The sequence below is a fragment of the Solea solea genome, chromosome 5 (genome assembly GCF_958295425.1).
Source record: "Solea solea chromosome 5, fSolSol10.1, whole genome shotgun sequence".
NCBI lineage: Eukaryota > Metazoa > Chordata > Actinopteri > Pleuronectiformes > Soleidae > Solea > Solea solea.
In genome coordinates, this window is record NC_081138.1 from 5,603,604 (window position 1) to 5,625,968 (window position 22,365).

Consider the following 22,365-nt stretch of genomic DNA (forward strand, 5'->3'; position numbering starts at 1 on the left):
ATCAAAAGTATTATAGTTCACTCCACAATCAGACTGGAGGACGTGGAGAAAATGAAATCAGTATTTTGTTTCCGTAAAAATCTAGATATTTTACATTGATCTCTCTCAGCTCCACATTCGTGCTTGTTTGAGAATCTGCAGAGGGTAAAGTGGAGAGAGAGGGAGACAGAAGAGGGAGCCAGGCGGGGGGTCAGCTCCAGCAGTGGATGGGGGGGGGGGTGTTGTGCGAAGGGTATCAGGCTAATTAAAGTAAGCATTTGTCAGAGATTAAGCCTTAAACAGAAAAGGTCATCTGAGCACCAGCGCACACTGTTCCACCGCTTGTGCTCTTAGGGCAGTCTAAACCTTTTCCAAGCGAAATGGTAAAGATGCTATTTGCCGTGATAGCGGGGGGTTTGGGGGGCAGGTGGATGGGTGTGTGTGTGTGTGTGTGGGGGGGGGGGGGTTGATCCAGATCCTAACCAGTGACAAGACTGACACTCGGGTCATTGCTTCTTCACTGTCCATTACACTGCGCTGGTCAAATCTGGCAATCGGTGTCATTTAGGGATGAAAAATAAGCACCGGGACAAGATCAATAGCTGCAGCCGTCTGTAGCAGCTGTGATTAATTGACTGTCACCAATTAATGACTGGTCGGTTGCAAAGCAATGCAATCCTGGAGGGACAACAGGAAAAAAAAAGAAAGAACATTTCTTTCATCTCAGTCAGTGGAATATAGTTATTTCAGAGAGAAAGTTTCCCGGTTACAAATTCACAAACCAATTCAGTTACAGTGTGAACGTTTACATGAAACAGAAAGTATCTGTGGCAACATCATTTTTGACTTGACACTGAGATCAATTTGGGCGGCAATGAAAACTTTGTGAGACGAGTGAGAACAAGTGGTGGCCCGTGGAACCACTTAACATTGTGTTGAAATCAAGTGGACAAATAGTGTTGGTGTTTTCAAATCAGTGTACAAGCTTATTTTGCAGTCAGTCAATTCTAATCCCATTATATTCCCAGGAAGATGTCTTGCTTTGAGACACGATGAAGAAAAGTGCATGTTGGTTTAGGAATGAGTAATGGCTTTGGAGGGCTAATCTGGGGGCGGAGATGTAATTTGAAATATTTGTAGTGGAAATTATGCTAATATTAACTCGCTCAGTATAGGTAGTTATAAATTAGATCTGCAAGTTTTTAAAGAATGAATGTGCTGTCAGTAATTTAGGTTTTTGATGGTATGTTTTTTTAATTTTTTTATTTGATATATAATAAACTAGAGAGAGCATAATTTTCTTAAAGGTTCTTGGACCATAACCTACTTCCCCAGAATATTTGAATTTATGTTGTTCATGAACAAACTTGGCCACAAACATAACCACATCAGTGGAGATGAAAATGGCCCTGAGGTTCCAATTTTGGGGAAACAGAACTCAAAACAATAGAAAGATTATAAATATGAGAAACCAAAACTAACTATGTTCATAAATTACTTTGTTAGTCATTCATTTGTGTTTGCAGAAGTGAGGACATTTACGAGATTCCTTGAATGCACCTTGAAGCTGTTCCTCTAAACTCAACAAGCTGTAGATCCTGCAGAAGCGATGCAATGTACCTGTGGTCTTTGAATGCATCTCGTTAGCTGCTGCAATGAACCCTGCATTAATGTCACAAGCTCTCATGTGCTGGAGTTCAGAATATTCAAATTGCATTGCAAATCCTTGCTCCTGATGGCTATGCAGGCAGTGTGTGCTGTGTTTTACATTTACATTTAAGCATTTAGCAGATGGTTTTATCCAAAGAGGAAGAAACTACATAGAAGTAGTCTTTTAAGTATCTTGCACCGCCCGGGAATCGAACCCGGGTCGCAAGAATGGGAATCTTGCATGATACCACTACACCAGCGGTGCATATGTGTGTCCATAGGAATGTCTGAGTCCAGAGCCGCAAGTAAGCAGTTGTTAAAGTGTGTGGAGATTTTTTTTTTTTTTTTTTTTTTTACAAAAATCTAGATATCTTTAGATATATTTGGATATTTAAACAGTGTTCAGTTAGAGTTATTTTGTTGTTTTGGACATTTAGTGCACATTTTCACATCTGCTCCAACCAAAGTCGTGAAACTTGTTGGTTTACTTGTTTAATTCAAAGTTCAGCATCGCCACAATTAGTGCTTCACTTTGAAGACAAATGTGCAAATGAATAAGAGACCACGTTTGGGATGTTACTGCCTTTAAACAAAAGACATTGGTTTGGTGTAAATAACACAACTTAAATTTATAATTAATGCAATTCATAGTGTCACATTTGTATCAAAAAGAGTTGAGCACTGGCTACTCTGAGGTGGGGGGGGGGGGGGCCTCACCAAATCCAATTCAGCTTAGGGCCCCATGAAAGCTTGGGCCAGCCCTGTGTGAGTGCATGGGTGTGAATGGGTGAATGACAGGCAGCTTTAATTGGTCATCAATATATAAAACCAGAACATTTACACATAAACCCAAACTGAATACACTTCTGTGGAAATATACAATGCATGTGCTTTACATTATGCATGCGCTTATGGTGCTGTATTTTTTGTAGTGTATATTTATACAATTTTATTGTACAGTTATTTACATTTTATCTATTGCTTTTTATTATTATTATTATTATTATTTTATGTTATATGCCTGCACTTGGAGAGTGAGTTGCGGCATACCTCTATTCAAATGTGCATTGGACTGGTGTAAAATATTGAATTACTATAAAAGTTGGTCTTCATATCTATCCTGGACTGATAATCCCTGCCGCTTTAATTTTAATTTATTTTTTTTACCAGAACTCCACTGTGTACGTAAATAACGCCAAGAAGTTAACTCAAGGAACAACTATATTTGTTTACATGCTAATTTTAACCCACACACACGGCAGCTTCTGTGTGCTGCGAGTGCAAAATGTATTCATTTATTTTTATTGCCCTTTGTAATTTCTTATAGGACTCTGTTTTTCCAGGTTGACTTTTTAATCCCTAAATCTTTGGCATGCAAATTATACCCCGGTTTCAACATTCCTGTGGATGCCTGGTATAGAGAGCTTTATAGATTTTTATGGCGGGAATGCAGCTGTTTTAAAGAGTAAAGTTTCTTTCTCAACCTGCATGGTTGGATGTGTATCGGGAGATATAATAAATTGAGAAAAGTCAACTCTGCTGTTAGTTATGAATTTGGTTGTTTAAAAACAGCAGCAGGTTATATGACTTAAATATCCAGAAAGGCTGGGATCTGAACCAGTGACCTTCTTGCTGTAAGGCAATAATGCTAACCTCTGCAACACTGTGTGTACATCACTGGCTGATTTCATACAACAGCTGCAACTTGCTGCAACCATTTTAATGACACTATCATGTACATGATATTTTCCTCTGAGATCACTCTGTGTAACATTACTTATTATGTTTTATACCTGCAGAGAATCATAAGATGATTCAGCAAGCAAAATGTGTGATTTTGTGCTGTAACCACCCCGGTTTCTGACTGCAGATTTAAACTCAAACGGCACTAAACAGCAAACAAATCACCAACAAGCCAGATAAGACAGTTGATCGATGCACACACAAAAGCACCAGATTCCCCAGGATTTGTTTGAGATGAAAACAGAGCTAAATTGAGATAGAATGATATTTCACATTTCACATTCATACCTGAAAAAGTTTTAAACATTCATTTTAATCCACTCAAAGGATTGTTGCCTAATTCCTAAAAAAAATGTTTCTCAACATAAAATATAATTACGTCAAACATTACACCTAAACTGTACTATCAATAAAGGGGAACATTTTATCTTCTAGCTGCTATTTTGAATGCAAGTTTCCACTGTTGCCAGATTTGACAGTTTGATTTGACCAATAATAGTGATACCTTTGAAAAGTTGCAATTTGTCCCTGCCCCCATTCAACTTCCCTTTACTGCACAAAACCTTTTTCCCATGAAGGTTCTAAGTTTATATTTGCTTGACTTTCATATTGAGTCATGGAAGATACAGTATCTGTGACCACAACCACCATAACATCATGGCTGTTGCTTCAGATGCCACTACACACTTGTTTTTCTGACATGCCAAAATGTCTTTGCTTGAGATAAGCACAACATTCTGAAATTTTAACCAGCTTTGTCTAGTTTTTGGCCTGTTCTTCCTCATTTCAATGAACATTACAGTCTGAAAGTGGCCAGTTTTGCAGGGTACTTTCAAGTATTCAAGCCAAGCAAAAATGCTTCGGCAGATTATATTCTTTCAATGAGAAAAAATAAAATCCATTTAAGAATATATGGCTGTTTTTGCAGTGAACTGCTACAATTGCACATACACAGACTGTCCGTTTAAAAATAAACTAACCAAAGTGTGAACTTCCCGACAGAAATTTCGAATAGATTTGGTGGCCTTCCTCCCAATCTGGCAACTTTGTTTAAAGCCGCCTTTTTGGCCTGAGGGGCTTACCGTAGTTGTAGCACTCGGCGCGCAGCGCAGCGGGACATGGTGGGACATTTGTACTTCCTAGGGACAACTGTGTTTTTTGTGCTGTCTGTTTCTTCAAACCATGGCTTTTAACTATCAGACGTCGACCCTTTCTATGACTTTGCCAATTTCGTGCCAGATATGTCTCGGAAAGGTAAGTTTCCGAGCTGTTTTTAGACCGTTTATGCGCGGCAGCCATTACACACACACACACACACACACACACAGAGATATGTTTACACCGGCTTTCACTGCCGAGTGACCTAAATGTTTTAGCCCGCGATAGTCAAGTACTGTTAATGCTGTGTTTCCACGCTTTGATAAACTTTATTACCAACCTTAAATAGTCTACACACGCCCCACTTTCTCTCACTCTGTTTGTGTGTGTGTGTGTGTGTGTAGGTCAGACAGCCAGTCATTTGTGCCAACCACCACGTGTTCTGTTCATCCTGCATGGAAATGTGGTTAAAGAAAGCGAGTCAGTGTCCCACCTGCAGAGTCCCCATCACAACAGAGAGCCCCTGCAGGCAAATCATTGGTGAGTAACTCCTTAGACACAAATAAGGTACAAAAACGAAGAAAGAAAACACACAAAGCACAAGATCATGCAGTGACAGTGTTGATGTGAGGCTTCCTCTGCCTGCAGCTTTTCACAGCTGAGTCATCATGTTAGTGAAGTAAATCCTGTTGTTAAAAGTTGCAGTCAAGTTTATCTCTGTATTATTACTACTCCTAGTTTGCAAAACAAAATCGAAGACAAAAAACAAGACACAAGCTAGTGTAGAAATAATAATAATATTAATTAATCTAAGCCCTTCTTTCCCAGGTATGAGCAGTTTAAATGACCATTAATACACAAATGTATAAGCTCAAAAACCAGTCAACCTAGGGTGGATGGAACCGACCCCAAAACATTGTAAATTCAAAGTAAGATATGTCTTCTGTAATCAGCTGTCTGTGCACCTTATAGCTTTGGAGCATATAAGACAACCTAACAAGTACAATAAAAACAACCTAAACAACCTAAACAGACACTTTAAGTAGAAAGTAACACTCAGTAAGTTTGCGTGACATGGAATTATTGTTAGCGGGACTAAGACTAAAAAATAGACTTACATTTCATTGAGTTAAAAGGGATGTCTAGCAGAAAACTATAAGACTAGTCAATGGTGGTATTTGTCAAATATTCTAATCCACCGTGCATGAGAGGTAGTAAAAGTTATTCAGTGTTCAGAGCATGTTGAGCTAACAAGAGCAGCTAAGGAGATGTGTTCAAGGAACCTCTTACATTTCATCAATTCTGCAAACACAGATGAGGTCCACTAACTAAATGATCGTTGCTGCAGAAAGATTAGTTTTGTATGTTTTTAATATATTACGAATATTCACCATAACTGATCAATGTTTCATAATCAAGTGAATAATGGAATACCCCTGCCTATTCCTAGTCTATAGTTGAATTGCTATCGCATATATACACATTCAACTGGACCCAAAATGCCACTGTTCAACAGTTCCCCACCTGCAAGCTTGACCTGGGTGTAATAGAGGAGGCCAGAAGAAAACAGTGAAAAGAAATACAATGACATTCAGTGCATATTTACACCGACGTAGTGACGGTTTATGCTGTTCTCATAATTGATTAATCTGTCAGTCAGTGAATATGTTCAAATAAATTTGAACATATTCACATTTAAGAAGGTGTACATTTATTAAAAGAAAACACTCAACCAATTCATCAACTATCAGAAGCATTGTGGTTGATTTAGTAAAGATTAATAATGATTAATCGTTTTTGTGTGTAGCCAACAACTGAATGCAAATCAAAGAAAGCACCCTGCAATAGTATTTTAACAATGTTTATTCTCAGTTATGTACTTGGAGGGATAAAAAGTAAGTACTGAAATAAAAATATTTCCTCCCATAAAATAAAATACCTACTAAGTTTTTTTAAGTCCTTGAAACAAGTGGTAATTTAAGAAAAAAAGGTGTAAATGAGTTGCTACTTTGTCAGTTCCCATTCACTTAACTGTTTCAAACAATTTTCTGACAATGTCAACATATTTTAGCAACTAAACATCGTTAACACCTGCTTTTCTCTTCCATTCTGTGTCTTTTCTATCCCACCCTGTTTTTTTGCTAGTAGGGATGAGCACAAATGCTAGTTGACAGTGCCTAGGTATTAGTCTGGCCTGGAATACACCAAAGAAAAGTAGGTGCTGGCTAAACTTGGTCAAGATGTACAGAGCTACTTCCTTCAGATCTTGGAAAGCGGTCTTAAACCAGAGAGCAGTAGGCTCACTCCAAAACACTCTTTCAGGGCCTAACGCCAACCCATCTGCTCAGAGCTTAATCTTTTACATCTGGAGACGGCCAATATTTTACCACTTAAAGTGATGTCTTTTGAGGAGCCCACTGACACCTGTGATGATGACTGGGTTCTGAATGAACAGGGTGAGCTGCTGTGAAGATTCAAGAAAGCTGCACTGTCCTCTCAGATGGACCAAAAGTGCACCAAACACTGCCTTTGCTCAGCCATTTTACATTTTTGTGCAGTAGAAGGTCATCTGGTCATCTGTGAGAGGCTGATAATACTCTGTGGAAGTTGATAATTTTTCATTATTGTGTTCATCTGGATTGGGTGGCATCTTGGTCTGGACTGCGGTCTGTTATTAGACAAACGAAACAACGAGGATGATAACCGAGGCCACCATTGCACAACAGATGCTGCAAACCATGGCGATCTCAGACTTGTTTTGGCAGTGGTAGTCCACCTCGTGACTTAGGTGCCTCTGAACATGCTCTTTCAAACCCCTGAGGATTGCAGCCTCCACACGAGGTGAAGTGGCAATCAGGTGTTTTGCTTTGTTGCCATAATGGCACTTCAGGTCCCAAAATAAACGATCCGCCACTATCCTTGCACTTTCAATTCTAGGGTAGAACCCCTCAGTGATGGTGAGTTCCTCCATGGCCCGGTTTGTCAAGTACTTTAGTCGGTTCACCCACCTTTTGCCGCTTTTGTCTGTAATATTGCACTCATTCAGAATTTCGAGCAGCACCACGGTGACAAAAATCCGTACCTGCTTTTGTGTCTCCGTCTGTGGGTGCAATGAATTGCTATATGCGTTGCGTTGCGTTGCATTGTCTTTTTTGGGATACCAATTGTAAGATTTGTGAAGTCGTTCATTTTCCTGCTGCTTCCTCTTCTTCCAATTTCCAGCAGGCTGTACCCTGAGACATGTGACGCTGCTCTCCACAGTTGAACGTTTCTTAATCTCACTTCGAAATTCTTTATTGCAGCTCGTAGTTCTCATCCCCTCATTTCGTCCTCTTTTCATCGCAGCTCAAAGCTCTTTATCGTAGTTAAAAAACTGCTTTGATGTCATTGCAGATTAAAGATCTTTTAACTGCTCTTTTTAAAGAACCTTGATCTGCGAAACTGCGTCAAGGAACTCTGAATATGGGTCAGCGGACTAAGAACTTTGTACTGTGATTGAGAACTTTAAACTGTGGAGGACAGTGTTGCACCTCTCCATGTACAGCCTGCTGGAAATTATTAGAAGAAGCAGCTTCTTATTTGGCGCCTAGACTTCCAAAGGCGTATTTGGTACATCAAGGCCAAACGTAGGCTATCAAAGCTATGTTATGATTAAAGCAAGATTCCATGTGTCCTTGAAATCCTTGAAAGTTATTGAAAATTGCCTCTTTCACCGTTGATGTGCCCTTGTTGTCTTACAACTCCTTGAATTTGAGGGAATTGGTCAAGGAGAGTCCTTTTTAAAAAAGTCCTGTATTTGATGTCAAGTGGCACTTTTCCACTACACAGTTCCAACTTGGAACGTTAGTGATAGTACACAGTACTTTTTATAGTATTTGCTCTGGCGAGGTTCCAAGCGAGCTGACCGAATACTATATTTGACGTCGACAGACTGATTGGCACTGGAAGAGTCATAAGCGTGACGTCTGACACAAGAATCAAACCGAACATTGCCAAACCTCGAAAAGCAACATTTAGCATAAAAATGTCTAAAATCCCTGCATTTAACAGAGAAGTCGGTTTTATTTAGCAACAGCACTGTCGAGAGTGGCGATAGCGAGCGGCGAGCCGCATCACAACCCCTTCCGCCATATTTCAACAAATCTTATTTATTAACTGGGTCTAATGATTCCGTACACCGAAAACAACTACTTTACAAGTCACTTTGTGTGTTTGTATCGTATAAAACAAAGTCAAGGCAGCTTCATGCAGTCGTGCTATGATGGTTCTTCCCATGTTGAGGAGATACTACAGTAATCAAGCCAAGGCGAGTCGTGCTGGAACTGTATTGTGGAAAAGTGTATGGAAGAGGAATGCTTTTAACTTTATTTAATTTTGTTTTTTATAAATGCCTCCAGTTTATAGAAATGCCTGGTACCCTGCAGTGATAGTGCTACCTAACTTAGTTTAACTGGACTTATTACTTAGGTTATTATTTCAGATTTTAGCATACACACTTCATGTTCCATATATTCTATGTTCCAAATATTCAAAAATAAAAGATTGTGTTCAATGGGGAGTTTTTTACCCAGATGTTTCGAAAAATAATTAAGCAAAACCATAATGCTTTTGCTGAATTTGAGCATACTGTCAGATTCTCATAACAGTCTGTGTTTAATGCTAGAGGAGTAGGGTTTTATGTGACGCTAATAATGCCACAACACCTAACAAGGACTTATTCTGCTGTCACCACTCTACCTTACACCTGAAGAAGCATACATAGAGTTTTCCCTGAGCAGTGCTCATCTCTAAACTAAGAATCGAGACACAAACCCTAACCACAGCAAACAAGACGCCCATATTTAGGCGTCAGAATGTGAAAATTAAAATATTAAATGCACTTTTATTGTATGCTGCTTTTGGACATGCACTGAAATACAGAAAAGGTGCATTTATAAACCACTATTACATTATTTATTCAAATGTTTTCAGATGTAAATAACAGACAGTGAAAATAAGGTGAACATTTAGCCTTAAATACTTGTACATCTTTTAAAGAATATTGACATGAAACTGAGACAAATTGTCCAATTGTTGAATTCTAACAGTTTTCCCATGGTTTACAGAAACCAAGCTCTGTTCTGCTTTGCCCTGGCTAACAGACTTGCTAGAAGATTTTCATGCAGAAAGTAGTGGGCTGTCTGTAGAAAAGAAATGCCAACAGAGCGTTTGTTTGATGGGGATAAAAAAGTCTTAAGAGAAGGAAAACAATGTGGACTTCAACAGTCCTTGTGCTGAAAAGGGACATTTGAGTGGCCACGTCCGCTCCTTCAGCCGTGGCCAAGACCACTGACAAGTATATTTCCCAAAAGGTTAAAATATCACTTAAAGCAAGGCCAAAAGGACGAAGATTTGAGACTTGTTCTTACATCAAATGGAAGACAATTTTCTGTACTTGAATTTGGGCTTTTCAGTTAACATTTACCTCCGTTTTAAAGGGCAGCACCCCATGTTACCAAACCTTTGTCCAGTGCGATTGTTCCATTCTGTGCTTGTGTATTTCTTGTACAGGAGGTACCAATGAAAGCGATCACGGCGAGGGCCCTTCCGTGAGGAAATGTCTCAGAAAAACCAGAGGAGAACTGCTTTTACGGGAGTACGAGGTATTATTTCATCGTTTATACAGTTTATGGTTGCAAAGCAATAACAAGTAGAGTTTTGTTCTCTAGCAGACATTGAATGTAGTTTACCACACCAAATCATGCATATACTTGTGCCAATGACGTCGATGCGTAGACACAACAGCTTTTCTGCCTGTCTAACAACCTAAATACTATCTTTTAGCTGGCTCATAAATGTGTGCATGTTCCAGGGACATCTGTGCACGCTCAATGCACATTTTCATCTGTAGGTAATGTAAATAAAAAGAGCCACACTTGACACAAGTCAGGTTGACAAACTTGTGTTTTTTTTTGGCATTTAATATCAGAAATTAAGTTGGGCTGCTTGCCTTGATGTAACATTATTACATTTTACTTAAAAGCTTCCTCATGTTTTAGGGAGTGTTTATTCCATCCTACTCTGAGTGCTGTATGTTTATAAATCCTCTTAACACTAACAGTTAATAAAGTAACAATTATTAAAATGAGAACTGATGTTATTATGTATTAGGGGTGGCGATATGCCTGTGACAATGATGATGATGGTCTCTGGGTATCTGGTTGAGCAGTTTATCATCGACAACTATTTTGATAATCGATTAATCGGTTTGAAGCTTTTTTTCATGATTAAAACAAGATTTACGATTGTTCAAGCTTCTTAAATGTGAGTATTTTCTTCATTTCGTTGCTCTGGATAAAAAAATAAATCATTAAAAGTTAATAATTTTGGTTTGTGGACAAAACGAGACATTTGAGAACATCATCATTTCCAGGTTTGACAAAACCTTTTTTAAGGTTAACTGATATTTTATGGACCAAGCGATTCATCGATTGATCTGGAAAATAATCGACAGATTAATCGATTATGAAAATAATTGTTAGTTGCAGCTCTAATCATTTCTATTTCATTTAACAAATATCGGAGCTGAAAGTGTTTATTGAAAATCTGCTTCAACTGGATATGTCAGATCAGATTATGTGAAAGAAAACATCCAGTGTCCATCTTTTAGGTTATCGCAATATAAAATCTGTATTTTATGTTACTGTAACTCAACAATATGTCGGAATGGAAGTAATGCTTTTTATTTTTACCCCATTTCTCTCTGACAGGGAGAAATTGACGGGCTCATCAGAGAAAATGAAGAACTGAAAATAAAAAATCAAAGTCTGGAGGCCCAGCTGAAGACTGCTTTGGATCCCTGCAGCATTACTACAGTGCAAACAGGTGACAAAAGGGTTGACCCCCAAGTCCTGGAAGAATGGACTAACAAGCTGCGCGCTGCCACAGATGTTTGTGATAAAGTGAAGCAGGATATGGATAAGCTAAAGGAGGTATGTAACCTATAATAATCAATACATTGCATAACGATATCGATCTTCAAAGGAGAAATGTGCCTTTTTCTGTGTTCACCCCAGAGAGCAAGTTCACTTTCAGTAACCTAATAATAGTCAAATATGTCTGTGTTTTTTCGCTCATTACATACCAATTTCTGAACATTTGTCAATGTCTCCACTTAAAAAAAAACTAAAGATATTCTTGCTATTGTCACCCATGCATGGCAGTGCTGCATTCAAATCACATACGTTTTATTGTTATGTTCCCTCTGCACACAGGTGCCTGCTTGCTTGTCGTGCTTGTAAGGCAGTAGGAAAATGACAGTGACGTGACGTGTGAGAGACACTGATACGTTTTTTTTCGTAGTACTCTGTCACGGTGTCATTTGAGCACTGGTTGCAACCAACGGTTATTTTAATAATTGATTAATCTGTTGTTTATTTTCTCGATTAGCCAATTAGCTGTTTGGTCCATAAGATGTTGAATTTCACAAACCAAAATTATTCAGTTCTCTTTGTCACATGGAGCAAAGAAACCACAAAATATTCACATGTAAGATGGTGAAATCATCAAAAAAGTTGTAAATAGTGGGTAAGTAGGTAAATAATGCAAGGTTTCAACAATTTATTGATTATTAATTATTGCAACCCTTCATTATTTACCCTGTAACTGCATGCAAAGACAGATGAATTAGTGCTGCAACTACTGGTTAATAATAAATGAATTTGTCAATTATTACATCTATCAGTAAGTTCTTTTAGCCATAAAATGCAGAAGGTTTTGTTCAGTGTTTCTCAAACCGGTTATTTGTTTTTTGACCACAAACCAAAGACATTAAGTTTACGTCGTAGAGCAGAAAAAGAAAACGGAACGTATTCAGATTTAAAAAGCTCAAATCAGAAATGTTTATTTCATTTAAGACAAACAAACAAAAGGAATGATCATTTGTTGGCAATTTATTTAGTAGTTGATTAGTAATCAATTAATTCTTGCAGTCCTGGTATGAACACATGTTTAGCTGTGTTAAGAAAAAACACATTTGTAATTTGCAATATGTAGCAGATCATTAAAGACATGTTTTGGCTCCTGAGTGAAACCAATTCATTTTGGTTTATACTTCTTTGTGGGCATAAATCTACTAACACAAGTCTAACATGAAACACTCGGAGCAGTTACTGTATGTTATGTAAGTGTATTTGTGTAATTAATTAATTAGCTATTGTACTGCTATTGAAGAAGATTCTGTTTCTATAATAACTATATTTGATTGATATTTGTGAAATAGGCCAAACCTTCCACATGTGTGTTACTCTGTCACCCCCAGGCCAATAAGACACTACGATCTCAAAACATCGACCTTGTCCAAGAGAACATGAGATTGAAAGCAGAGGTGGCGAGTAGATCTCCTCAGAAGTGAGTTTCTTTGTCTTGAATTAATGACGGTAAAGCTTTTGATCCTTTCTTTGATTTATCAATTAGTCTTATTTAGCATCTGGTTCAGACCTGGTATTAACATCCGTCCTCATTGATCCGATCACAGCAAGATTGTGCTAAGAATGTTCATACAGTATGTGGTATTAAACCCTTTATTCAAATGCATACAAATGTCATGACTGTTTGCAAGAGCAAAATTATGTTTTTAAGTCTGATAATACAGATGTGTCCTCTGTCAACACCTGTCTCTGTGAGTGATAGTGGATGACGACCATGAGAAAAGGAAATTATTTCATTCAGAGTTAATATTGTGGCGTCGCCTGCAAAGACTTGTACTTGGCAGGATCTGTGATTGGATCTCATGACAGATGCCAATACCAGGTCTGAACAGGGGTCTTAAGTCAGACACCGAGACAGATGAGGTACAATGAAGTAGCTTGGTTTCAGTTCAGGGTTTTCTTTGTGAAAATGGCTGATTGTCTGATTTCAAAATAAAAAGTTAAGATTTGATAGAATGTATTTCTTGGTTTTCCTTCACTTTCAAATCGTCATACCGAACCTCAGATATTTAAAGGCTCAAAATGATCTTTCCCTAGGTTTGGACGTTACACAGTGGCAGCACTGGAGGCTAAAATCCAGCAGTATGAGCGTGACGTGGACCACTTGAAGAAGGCCCTGGAGCGCAGTGATCAGTACATTGAGGACCTGGAGTCTCAGGTCGGAAAGTCTGAGAGTAGATGTTCTGAAGCGCATGAAGCCAGTGGGAGCAGCAAGTCCGGGTCGGACGCTCTCACGCAGCAACAAAAGATCAGCATGATGATGAGGAGCCTGAGTGACAACGAGCGGGCGTTGATCTGCAGCAATCCAGAGACCGAATCTCGAACATTTTCCAGAAACCCTGGTTTGATGTTCATGTCCTCTGCAGACCACAGAGTGCTGAATAAGAATCTGACAGCAGATAAGAAAAACGAGGACTTGGAAAGTGCTTCCTCTGACTTTTTGCCCACCACTCCATCCTCTGCTTTCCGTTCCCTGACTTTGAGAAGTCCCGGCATCCATGAGAAAAAGGTATCATTCAAACCTGTGTCTTATCTGAGGAAGCTAGATTTTGAAGATTTTCCTTGTATCGATAAGAATAACAGCCCCAAAGAGAACCAGTTCAGAAGCCTTGATAAATTCCCCAAAGCCGTGTCTCCAAATGCTGACATTGAACCCTCAAAGTCTGTCCTCTGGGGGGGTTGGCAGAGGTCAAACTCTGATAGTAATGACCAACCGTGTCCAGGTCCAAGTGAAGAAAGCTCTGTTAAAGCCTCACCATCTACCATTGAGGTAGATGTTAAAGCCTCAACATCTATTATCGAGGAAGATGATGAGCCTGATTGTTTCCACATGTCCAGCGAGGCCTCCATGGACGCAGCTTACCTGGATAAAATCTCAGAGTTAGACTCCATGATGCTGGATGGAGAGAGCTCCAGCAGCCGAGGGTCCCAGCCCTCCCTGGTCTCTTCTCCTGCCACAGATTTGAACAACACTCTGGTCCCAAAACCACAAACCTGCCCCAATGCTTTGTCAAACCATGTCGACACACTCGCGTTAAACCACCAACCATGCGATGACCCTGATGACGCATTGAGTGATGGAGATTCTCCAAAAGATGGAGCTTTTGCAGTAGTTGTGTCAGGTAAGGAGAGCCCGGCTCATGTTAGTGGCCATGCAGATGATGATGTGCCCTCTCAGACTGAAGAACTCTCTTTTGATTTGCTGTTTGATTCGCTGGAGGAGAATAAACCCAGTCCCTCTTGCTCTGCCACTCCAAGTAAAGATGCCGATCATGATCACTTCGATCATTCCTCCTCCTTCTCCAGCTGCAGTGGAAAGCCTGTAAACACACCAAGAGACAAACATGCTCTCATCATTAGTCAGCCAACAAAGAGGAAGTCTCACAGTCCATTTAACTCAAACAGTCCCACAAAACTTTCAAAGCTAATGTGAAAGTTCCAAAGTGCCGTCGACTCACAGCCACACATGGCAGGTAACTTTAACCCTAGGTTTCTTCATATATACATTTGTACATGTGAAGATCAGGTATAACTTATTGTCTCTTTTTGTAGGATAGTTTTTCTCTGTGTAGTCTACTTATAGGTCTGGTTAGCTGTTGAATAGCTTTTTAATGGGGTAGTTCAGGTATATTGTAGTGCGGTTGTATGGGTGATTGACATTGTCAACACTGGACGCCAGACACTCACGCTCACTGATACAAGAGACATAATTGAGGTCAGAAAATGTGTCCTTTTTAAAGTCACTTGATAAAAGACCCTCAATACTTAACCTGCATTTTCTTGCCTTTTTCTGTCTGGGAAACCACTTTTTAAACCGCTCACTCTCCCACACCAGAGTCCATGGAGAAAATTAGGGATTTTTATGTCATGGCACACAGACGGTGTTCATCCATCGCTGCCTCTGTCAGTAAATTCAACTGTTATCTTGTGACTTTGGTGTTTAAAGCCTTTGTTTGCCCAAGTGGCACAGACTTTCTGAAGGCGGCAGCAGTAGACCAGCAGCTTCTGTGTCCTGGTGGGCTAAAAACACTGGTTTTCTCTGTGGGGTTTGGTGCTGGACAGTTACAAATGTGTGTTTCCAGGTGGAAAAGGTGGTCACAGAGGAAGATGAAGCAACAAACATGTCTCCTTCTGTCCTTGAAGGCAGCTATGTGAGCGTGAGTGTCCAGTTGCCAGGCTAAAAGTAGGTGTGAAAACTGTGCTAGAAACTGAACTATCTCTTTAAGGCTGGTCTTGACAGTCTGACTGTTTTATTGTAGTGCATCACTTTTGTTGCTGAAATTGTTTCAGCCCACTTTGATGGCGTGTTAAGCTATTTAGCAAACATGGTCATCCTTTAGTGATGATATGCAATACTGGAGATGGACGAACAATGACTATTGTGCAAAATAATGACATTTTGAATTAAATATTGCTGTGTAGCACTGTAATAGGAAATAAAATATTAATGCAATGAAGCTTCACTCATTTTTTTTATACATTTTATTTCATCTCTTTGAGATTTTAAGACAACTTGAATCATTCCGCCATGTGACTGACCTAATATTTTGTGGTGAATTTTAATTTAACTGTATTTTATTGGTTTTCATTTGAAATGCATAGAGTTGAATATTTAGTGGACCAGCCAATGTTTTTTTTTTTTTTTTTTTATCATTTCACTTTCTTTTGTTCTACTTTTCCGGATTATTTGCATTACATTAAACTAACAATTATTAATCTGCTGCCATTAAAAAGTCGGGGAAAGCCATCGTCTAAAAGCTTTGCTGTAGCCTATAGCAACTCACATTAGAGACCGCACACACGCGCTCTTTAAACTCCATTGTCGGGAGGGCGAGGGAGCGCGCGCCTCATTTATTATGCAAATTTAACGATACCATGTATATTTCACATACCTCTCTAATCGCCGCATGAAAATTTAATTGCGTCACCGTTGTGGGTTGAACAAATGAAGTGTTAATTCATTGGGATTAATTAATTTAGGTGAGCACCGTGCGCGAGGTTACGCTGGTGTATTAAATCAATTTGTTTAGTGCTCATCGGGCGATGATGGCCTTTAATGACGAGGCCTCATTACTTCAGTGGCGAAGATGAGAGACGCTACAGTGAGACACTATTTAACAGCCTTTGCACACAAACGGTAACCTAAAAAAACGCAAGATACACTGTGGACAACTCATAACGCTGATAAAATAAATATATAAATGTCTTATCGACATTTGTGCGTCCATTTTTATGTTATTTAACTGAACCTGGAGGCTTTTGAACACACGTGTGTTTTATCACCTCTTTTTTTTTATCAATTTAGATTGATGATATTTGTTCACTTACGTCACGGGACTCAATTTTAAGCGTAAACCTGTTCATTCAAGAACCTACGTATCCCTCCGCTGACACGGAACAAACATGGGCGCACTGACCACTTAAAAGAAAGTAGTGCCTCTGAAACTTGTTGTAAATAATGGGATTATGATAATTATTTTAAGTGAACGATTTGAGGCCATTAACTCAAAGATCAGCGAAGATTTCAAAAGTTAATTCTGTTTATTAGTTAATTTATTCACAGCTTTAGATCATACGTATCACTCCGCTGACACGTCACTTAAACTTGTCGGCAGGTGCAGGCTGAGAGAAAGTAGTACCTCTTGAACGCTGTAAATAATAGAATGATGGATCTAAAGTAAACAATTTGAGGTAGTTAAGTGGAAGATCAGGCCTCAAGACATTGTGAGCAGCACATTTTTGAAAAGTTAATTGACTTTATGAATTACTTAACAGTAAATAATGTCTTGAGTCTTTACTGCTAATCCAAGACGTATCACTCCACTGACACATCACTTCATCTTTTGACAGGAATATTGACCACTGAACAAAAGGCGCAACCTCTATGTACCTGATCAAGTTAACTATAGGTTATAAGTTAGGTTTTGTCTAATTCAAAATCATTTTATTTATTGATGAAAGTGCCCTTATCATGATGCCTTTGTTCACGAGATATATTATCAAGAACATATGATATCATTTGTGATGTAATTTACTGTCAGTTTATGAAAAAGTAGTGCCTCTTTAACTATGTAAATAATAAACTCACACATGCTTTTGCCAGTAATATAATATAAAGTCAAGTTTCTAATTATTGTCAGGTTTTGTTCCTAGATAATAACTGTGGTCCATTTGTTAATTATGTCAAATATAATCTAATTCAAAATTCTAATATTCAGAATTAGGTGAAATAAGTGTTCACTTACAAAGCAGTAAATAATCATGACTTTGATGTCATGGTAATTAAATAACGTATATGCATCACTCATAAATACAGTATCACTTGTGATTTCAAAATGTAGTGCAATTAACAATGTAAATAAAAATAATAACATACAGTCAAGTCTAAAATGACACCAAAGCAAACAATTGGAGGTCAAAAAGTCACAGATTGGGCTCAGTTTTGTATCTGGATGGATGGAGATATGAATTAGGGTGAATATTGAGCACACCCCACCCCCTTTTTGGCACATTTTCATTATCAGTCATTGTGGGAAAACAATTTACTGTAATCAGATGTTTTAAAGTCAAGTAAAAACGGATAAAATAAACAATTCCAGCTGAATAAAGTCAAAGATCAGGCCTTAAGATGTTGTGACTGGATAGAGTGCGCCTTTAAAAAAAAAAAAAAAACCTCAAGCGTCTAGTCTCCAGATGTTACTGCCTGCCCTGTGAGCAGTTTTTTTTTTTGTTTTTTTTATTTGTCAGCCTGTTCACTGCTCTGGCAGCGCATGTCTCGCGAGAGCACTCGGGCAGGGGCTCGACGAGATCTGAGGCGCTCAGGTGTAAGAGCCTCTCTCATCCCCAGCAGTGGGAAACAGTAGACAGATAAGTGCGTCTGAGAGACTGCAGGCATCTCTGTGATCTCCGGGCTCGAGGCTGCACTATACACACACACACACATACACACACATACACTTTTACACACATACACACACACACTGGCTGCAACCGCATCGTTACTGGAGAGGCGAAAGGACCAGTGTGTTGCATCTATGACTGTTTTCCAGCTCTTGCCGCCTCTTCTTCTCCTTCTTCTTCTTCTTTCTCGTGCACTTTAATTGGAGACGCTCGCCAAGATGATGTCCATGAACAGCAAACAGCCGCACCACTTCGCCATGCATCCCTCGCTATCCGAACCCAAGTACACCACCCTGCACTCCAGCTCGGAAGCTATAAGGAGAGCCTGTCTACAAACTCCACAGGTAAATAATCCCAAACCATTCACAAAAAGTTCCATTCCGTGCTTTTTTCCCTTGCTTGTAGCGCTGAAAGGCTGCGCGTAAAATCAAGAGCTGCTCCAAGGCACATTCAGCCAAGACGCGCGCTTAATGTTTTTTTCATGCGATCACTCGGACGTGTGTGATCTCTCTCTGTTGTTGTTGTTGTTTTTTTTAACGCATGCTTTCTTTAATTTTTATGACTTGCTGCTTCTAAAGGAATATTCCAAATGTTTTTTTGTGTGCGTTGCCAAATGTCCAGACTGACATGTTTCCTCCTCCACCTTTATTTTCCTGCCCCCCTTTTTTAAAAACATCGCTGTTGCAGCTGCAGAACAACATATTCGCGAGCTTGGATGAGACGCTCCTGGCGCGGGCTGAGGCTCTGGCGGCCGTGGACATCGCAGTGTCCCAGGGCAAGACGCATCCGTTCAAGCCCGACGCCACCTACCACACGATGGCCACGGTGCCGTGCTCGTCCAACTCCACTGTCCCGCTGGCTCATCACCACCACCACCATCACCACCACCACCACCAGAACCTGGAGCCGCCGGACATCATGGACCATATCACCTCGCCGTCCCTCGCTCTCATGTCCAGTGCGCACGACGGGACCGGCGGCGGAGGAGGCGGCGGCGGAGGCGGTGGAGGCGGCGGCGGGCTCATCTCTACCCCTTCTGGCCACCCGCACTCTCACATGCACGGCCTCACTCACCTCTCACACCAGGCCATGGGCATGAACTCGCCTCTCACCCATCACGGCCTCTTACCGGGCCACCACGCGGGGAGTCAAGGCGGCCCAGGACTCACGAACATCGGAATGCCCTCAATCAATGACTCGGACACGGACCCAAGGGAGCTGGAGGCGTTCGCGGAGCGCTTCAAGCAGCGGAGGATCAAGCTCGGGGTGACGCAGGCGGACGTGGGAGGCGCGCTCGCGAGCCTGAAAATCCCCGGCGTTGGCTCACTGAGCCAAAGTACAATTTGCCGGTTCGAGTCGTTAACTCTGTCCCACAACAACATGATTGCGCTCAAGCCCATCCTGCAGGCCTGGCTGGAGGAGGCCGAGGGCGCGCAGAGGGAGAAAATGAGCAAACCGGACATTTTCAACGGCGGCGAGAAGAAGCGGAAGAGGACGTCGATTGCGGCGCCGGAGAAACGGTCTCTGGAGGCTTACTTCGCCGTGCAGCCGCGGCCCTCGTCCGAGAAAATCGCAGCCATAGCGGAAAAGTTGGACCTGAAAAAAAACGTGGTGCGCGTGTGGTTTTGCAACCAAAGACAGAAACAGAAGCGGTTGAAATTTTCCGCCGCCCACTGATGGAAAACACAGACAAACAAACACAAACTACAAAGTTGTGTGGCTGAATTTGGGGACCAAGGGACATTAATATGAATACTAATAATGACGATAAAGACACCACTTTCAGTCTTTTGTCTCCAGCGATTTTACACGTTGGTGCACAGTGGACTTCATGATGTTACCAAGGCTTCATACACTTATATCCTGTTTATTTTCACGTTATTGGTGAATGTGAAGTATGCAAAAAACAAAAAAACACACAAAAAAACAAAAAAACAACAGTTGTGACGAGTGGGGAGAAAAGTTTTGCCTTTTGAGAACACGCGTGGACAGACACAGAGGTAATTGGCGAGTTATTTTCTCCCTAATAGGCCTTTTTTTATTTTGAAGTATAGCCATTTACGAATTACCTCATTGATTGTTGAACTGTGTTTTTTTTTCCTTTCCTGTTTTTTTTTGTCGTTGTTGCTATAGAAATAATTCATGAATCTGTTCATTTATTCATCTATTTATTTATTTATTCTTCTTTGGAGGCTGCTATTCACTCAAATTATGTTGCATTTATGGCTATAACGAAAAAAAGGAAAGATACAGAGAGAGAGAGAGCATTAGGGCCTGCATGAAATCCTTAAATCACGGGCAGTAATTGGGCCTCTGTAGGCTGTCACATCTATAGATCTATTTATTTTGAATTTGCACAAAAGGACCCTTTAGGTTTCAAACGGTTTTTGTATGTACAGACTTCACTTTATCACTTATCAGAGGTGTTTTTGGAAAATACAACAAATGATTGGTTTTAGTTTCAAACTGAGCCAGAAGGTCTAGTCTTGTCTGCTTCATCAAAGAGAGGGATTACATTATTATTATTTTTATTATTATTATTGATAATAATAATAATAATAATAATGATAATACTACAAACTAAAGGAAAATCAATCGAGTTTGCAGTGCAAACACTATGCATTATCACTGCGTACACACTGACAGTCCTGGTTATTTTGTGGATGGTGTGAGTTACTGTTTAAAAAAAAATATATGCCTGTTTTCACATGAAGAATCAATCACCACGTTGTTTGTCGTGTTAATTGTTCTACGGGAAAACGTTGTGTAAGTATTTTGTTTTATTTTTTTACTTTGTTGCACACGAGTATGTTTACAAAAAAAGAAGAAGAAAAAAAACACACACACCCTGCAGCGACATGATGACGAGCATCATGGAGGAAAAAAAAAACAAAAACAAAAAAAGAGAGAGAGAGAAATGTCCCACTGTCTCCTTTCCCCCTCTGTCATACTAACTCTCCTGCTCCTCTGTTGTCCTCTTTACTTTCAGTGCTATCTGTTCATCATGTAAGCCAAAATCCACCAGGGAGGTGTGTTCCACTAACCTTCCAATACATTAAAAAAAATAACAATAATAATAAAAAAAAATTCAAATAACAAAAAATGATATGTTTTCTGGTCGTGATTGGCTTCCTGTTTGCTGAACGTCAGGGGATTTGTCACGAGCTCATGTTTACCCACGTCTTCATATCTGAATTGAAACGTTATTTGATTTTTGATGAATGTATCATGTTAAATTCATTTTTTTTTTTTTTGGAATTGGATCAAATTAAACGGCCTGCTGTCGACATATTTTTGGGATTTAAAAAGAAAAAAGAAAAAAGATTTTGAGCGATTGTCAGGATTTTAAACCTTTTCTTTTTCATTTCTTTCTCACTTTTAAAACCCTATACAAATACAAGTATAGTTGATTATAATGCATTTATAATTTATAGTAATTTGTGTCAGACCCAGGGGTTAATTTTCGTTGAATAATTTGTTTTGTTTTGTTTTAGATGCATTTAAATTTAATTTATGTGCTATATATATATATATATATATATACATATATATATATATATATATATGTATGTATGTATATGTATGTATATATATATATATATATATATATATATATATATATATATATATATATAGCACATACATAGCACATCAAAATGTTTTGGCAGGACATATAAGCTGTGACATAAACCCATGATTTATTTGTTTGTCTGGAATTCTTAATTAACTAAGATGAAGTTGTCTTTCTCTGTGTTGACACTGCAGACCTGACCATTAACATTTAATGGGAGAGAGGGAAGAGATCGAGAGAGAGAGAGAGAGGGGGAAGAGAGAGAGAGAGAGAGAGAGAGAGAGAGAGAGAGAGAGAGAGAGAGAGAGAGAGAGAGAGAGAGAGAGAGAGAGAGAGAGAGAGAGAGAGAGAGAGAGAGAGAGAGAGAGAGAGAGAGATTACAGAAACAAAAAGTTTATTTTTCATTGTTTTTCGTCTTATTTGAAGATGACCCGTCCAGTGGTCCAGTGCCAATTC

At 39.5% G+C, this 22,365-nt stretch overlaps 2 protein-coding genes and 1 non-coding gene across 3 annotated transcripts; 2 read left to right on the forward strand and 1 right to left on the reverse strand.

Annotated features, from left to right (window-relative positions):
- Positions 1–1,823: 1,823 nt before the first annotated feature.
- Positions 1,824–1,894, reverse strand: trnag-ccc (transfer RNA glycine (anticodon CCC)). Its single transcript has one exon. It is a non-coding gene; the product is annotated as a tRNA-Gly (tRNA).
- Positions 1,895–4,451: 2,557 nt separating this feature from the next.
- obi1 (ORC ubiquitin ligase 1) lies at positions 4,452–15,891 on the forward strand. Its single transcript, XM_058630163.1, has 6 exons — positions 4,452–4,626; positions 4,875–5,010; positions 10,021–10,112; positions 11,220–11,441; positions 12,770–12,858; positions 13,476–15,891. Exons 1-6 carry the CDS (start codon positions 4,555–4,557, stop codon positions 14,869–14,871), a joined length of 2,007 nt encoding a protein of 668 aa, XP_058486146.1. The 5' UTR covers positions 4,452–4,554; the 3' UTR covers positions 14,872–15,891.
- A 2,326-nt stretch (positions 15,892–18,217) lies between these two features.
- Positions 18,218–21,017, forward strand: pou4f1 (POU class 4 homeobox 1). Its single transcript, XM_058629634.1, has 2 exons — positions 18,218–18,682; positions 19,026–21,017. The coding sequence occupies exons 1-2, from the start codon at positions 18,557–18,559 to the stop codon at positions 20,013–20,015; spliced, it is 1,116 nt and encodes a 371-aa protein (XP_058485617.1). The 5' UTR covers positions 18,218–18,556; the 3' UTR covers positions 20,016–21,017.
- The last annotated feature ends 1,348 nt before the right edge of the window (positions 21,018–22,365 follow it).

What these genes read in the sequence shown, in the direction of transcription:
- pou4f1 (XM_058629634.1), top strand. Translation starts at nt 18,557, where the DNA reads ATGATGTCCATGAACAGCAAACAGCCGCACCACTTCGCCATGCATCCC. An exon ending in CCTGTCTACAAACTCCACAG is followed by an intron (nt 18,683 to 19,025) that starts GTAAATAATCCC and finishes TCGCTGTTGCAG; the next exon opens with CTGCAGAACAACATATTCGC.
- obi1 (XM_058630163.1), top strand. Translation starts at nt 4,555, where the DNA reads ATGGCTTTTAACTATCAGACGTCGACCCTTTCTATGACTTTGCCAATT. An exon ending in GCCAGATATGTCTCGGAAAG is followed by an intron (nt 4,627 to 4,874) that starts GTAAGTTTCCGA and finishes GTGTGTGTGTAG; the next exon opens with GTCAGACAGCCAGTCATTTG. An exon ending in ATATGGATAAGCTAAAGGAG is followed by an intron (nt 11,442 to 12,769) that starts GTATGTAACCTA and finishes TGTCACCCCCAG; the next exon opens with GCCAATAAGACACTACGATC.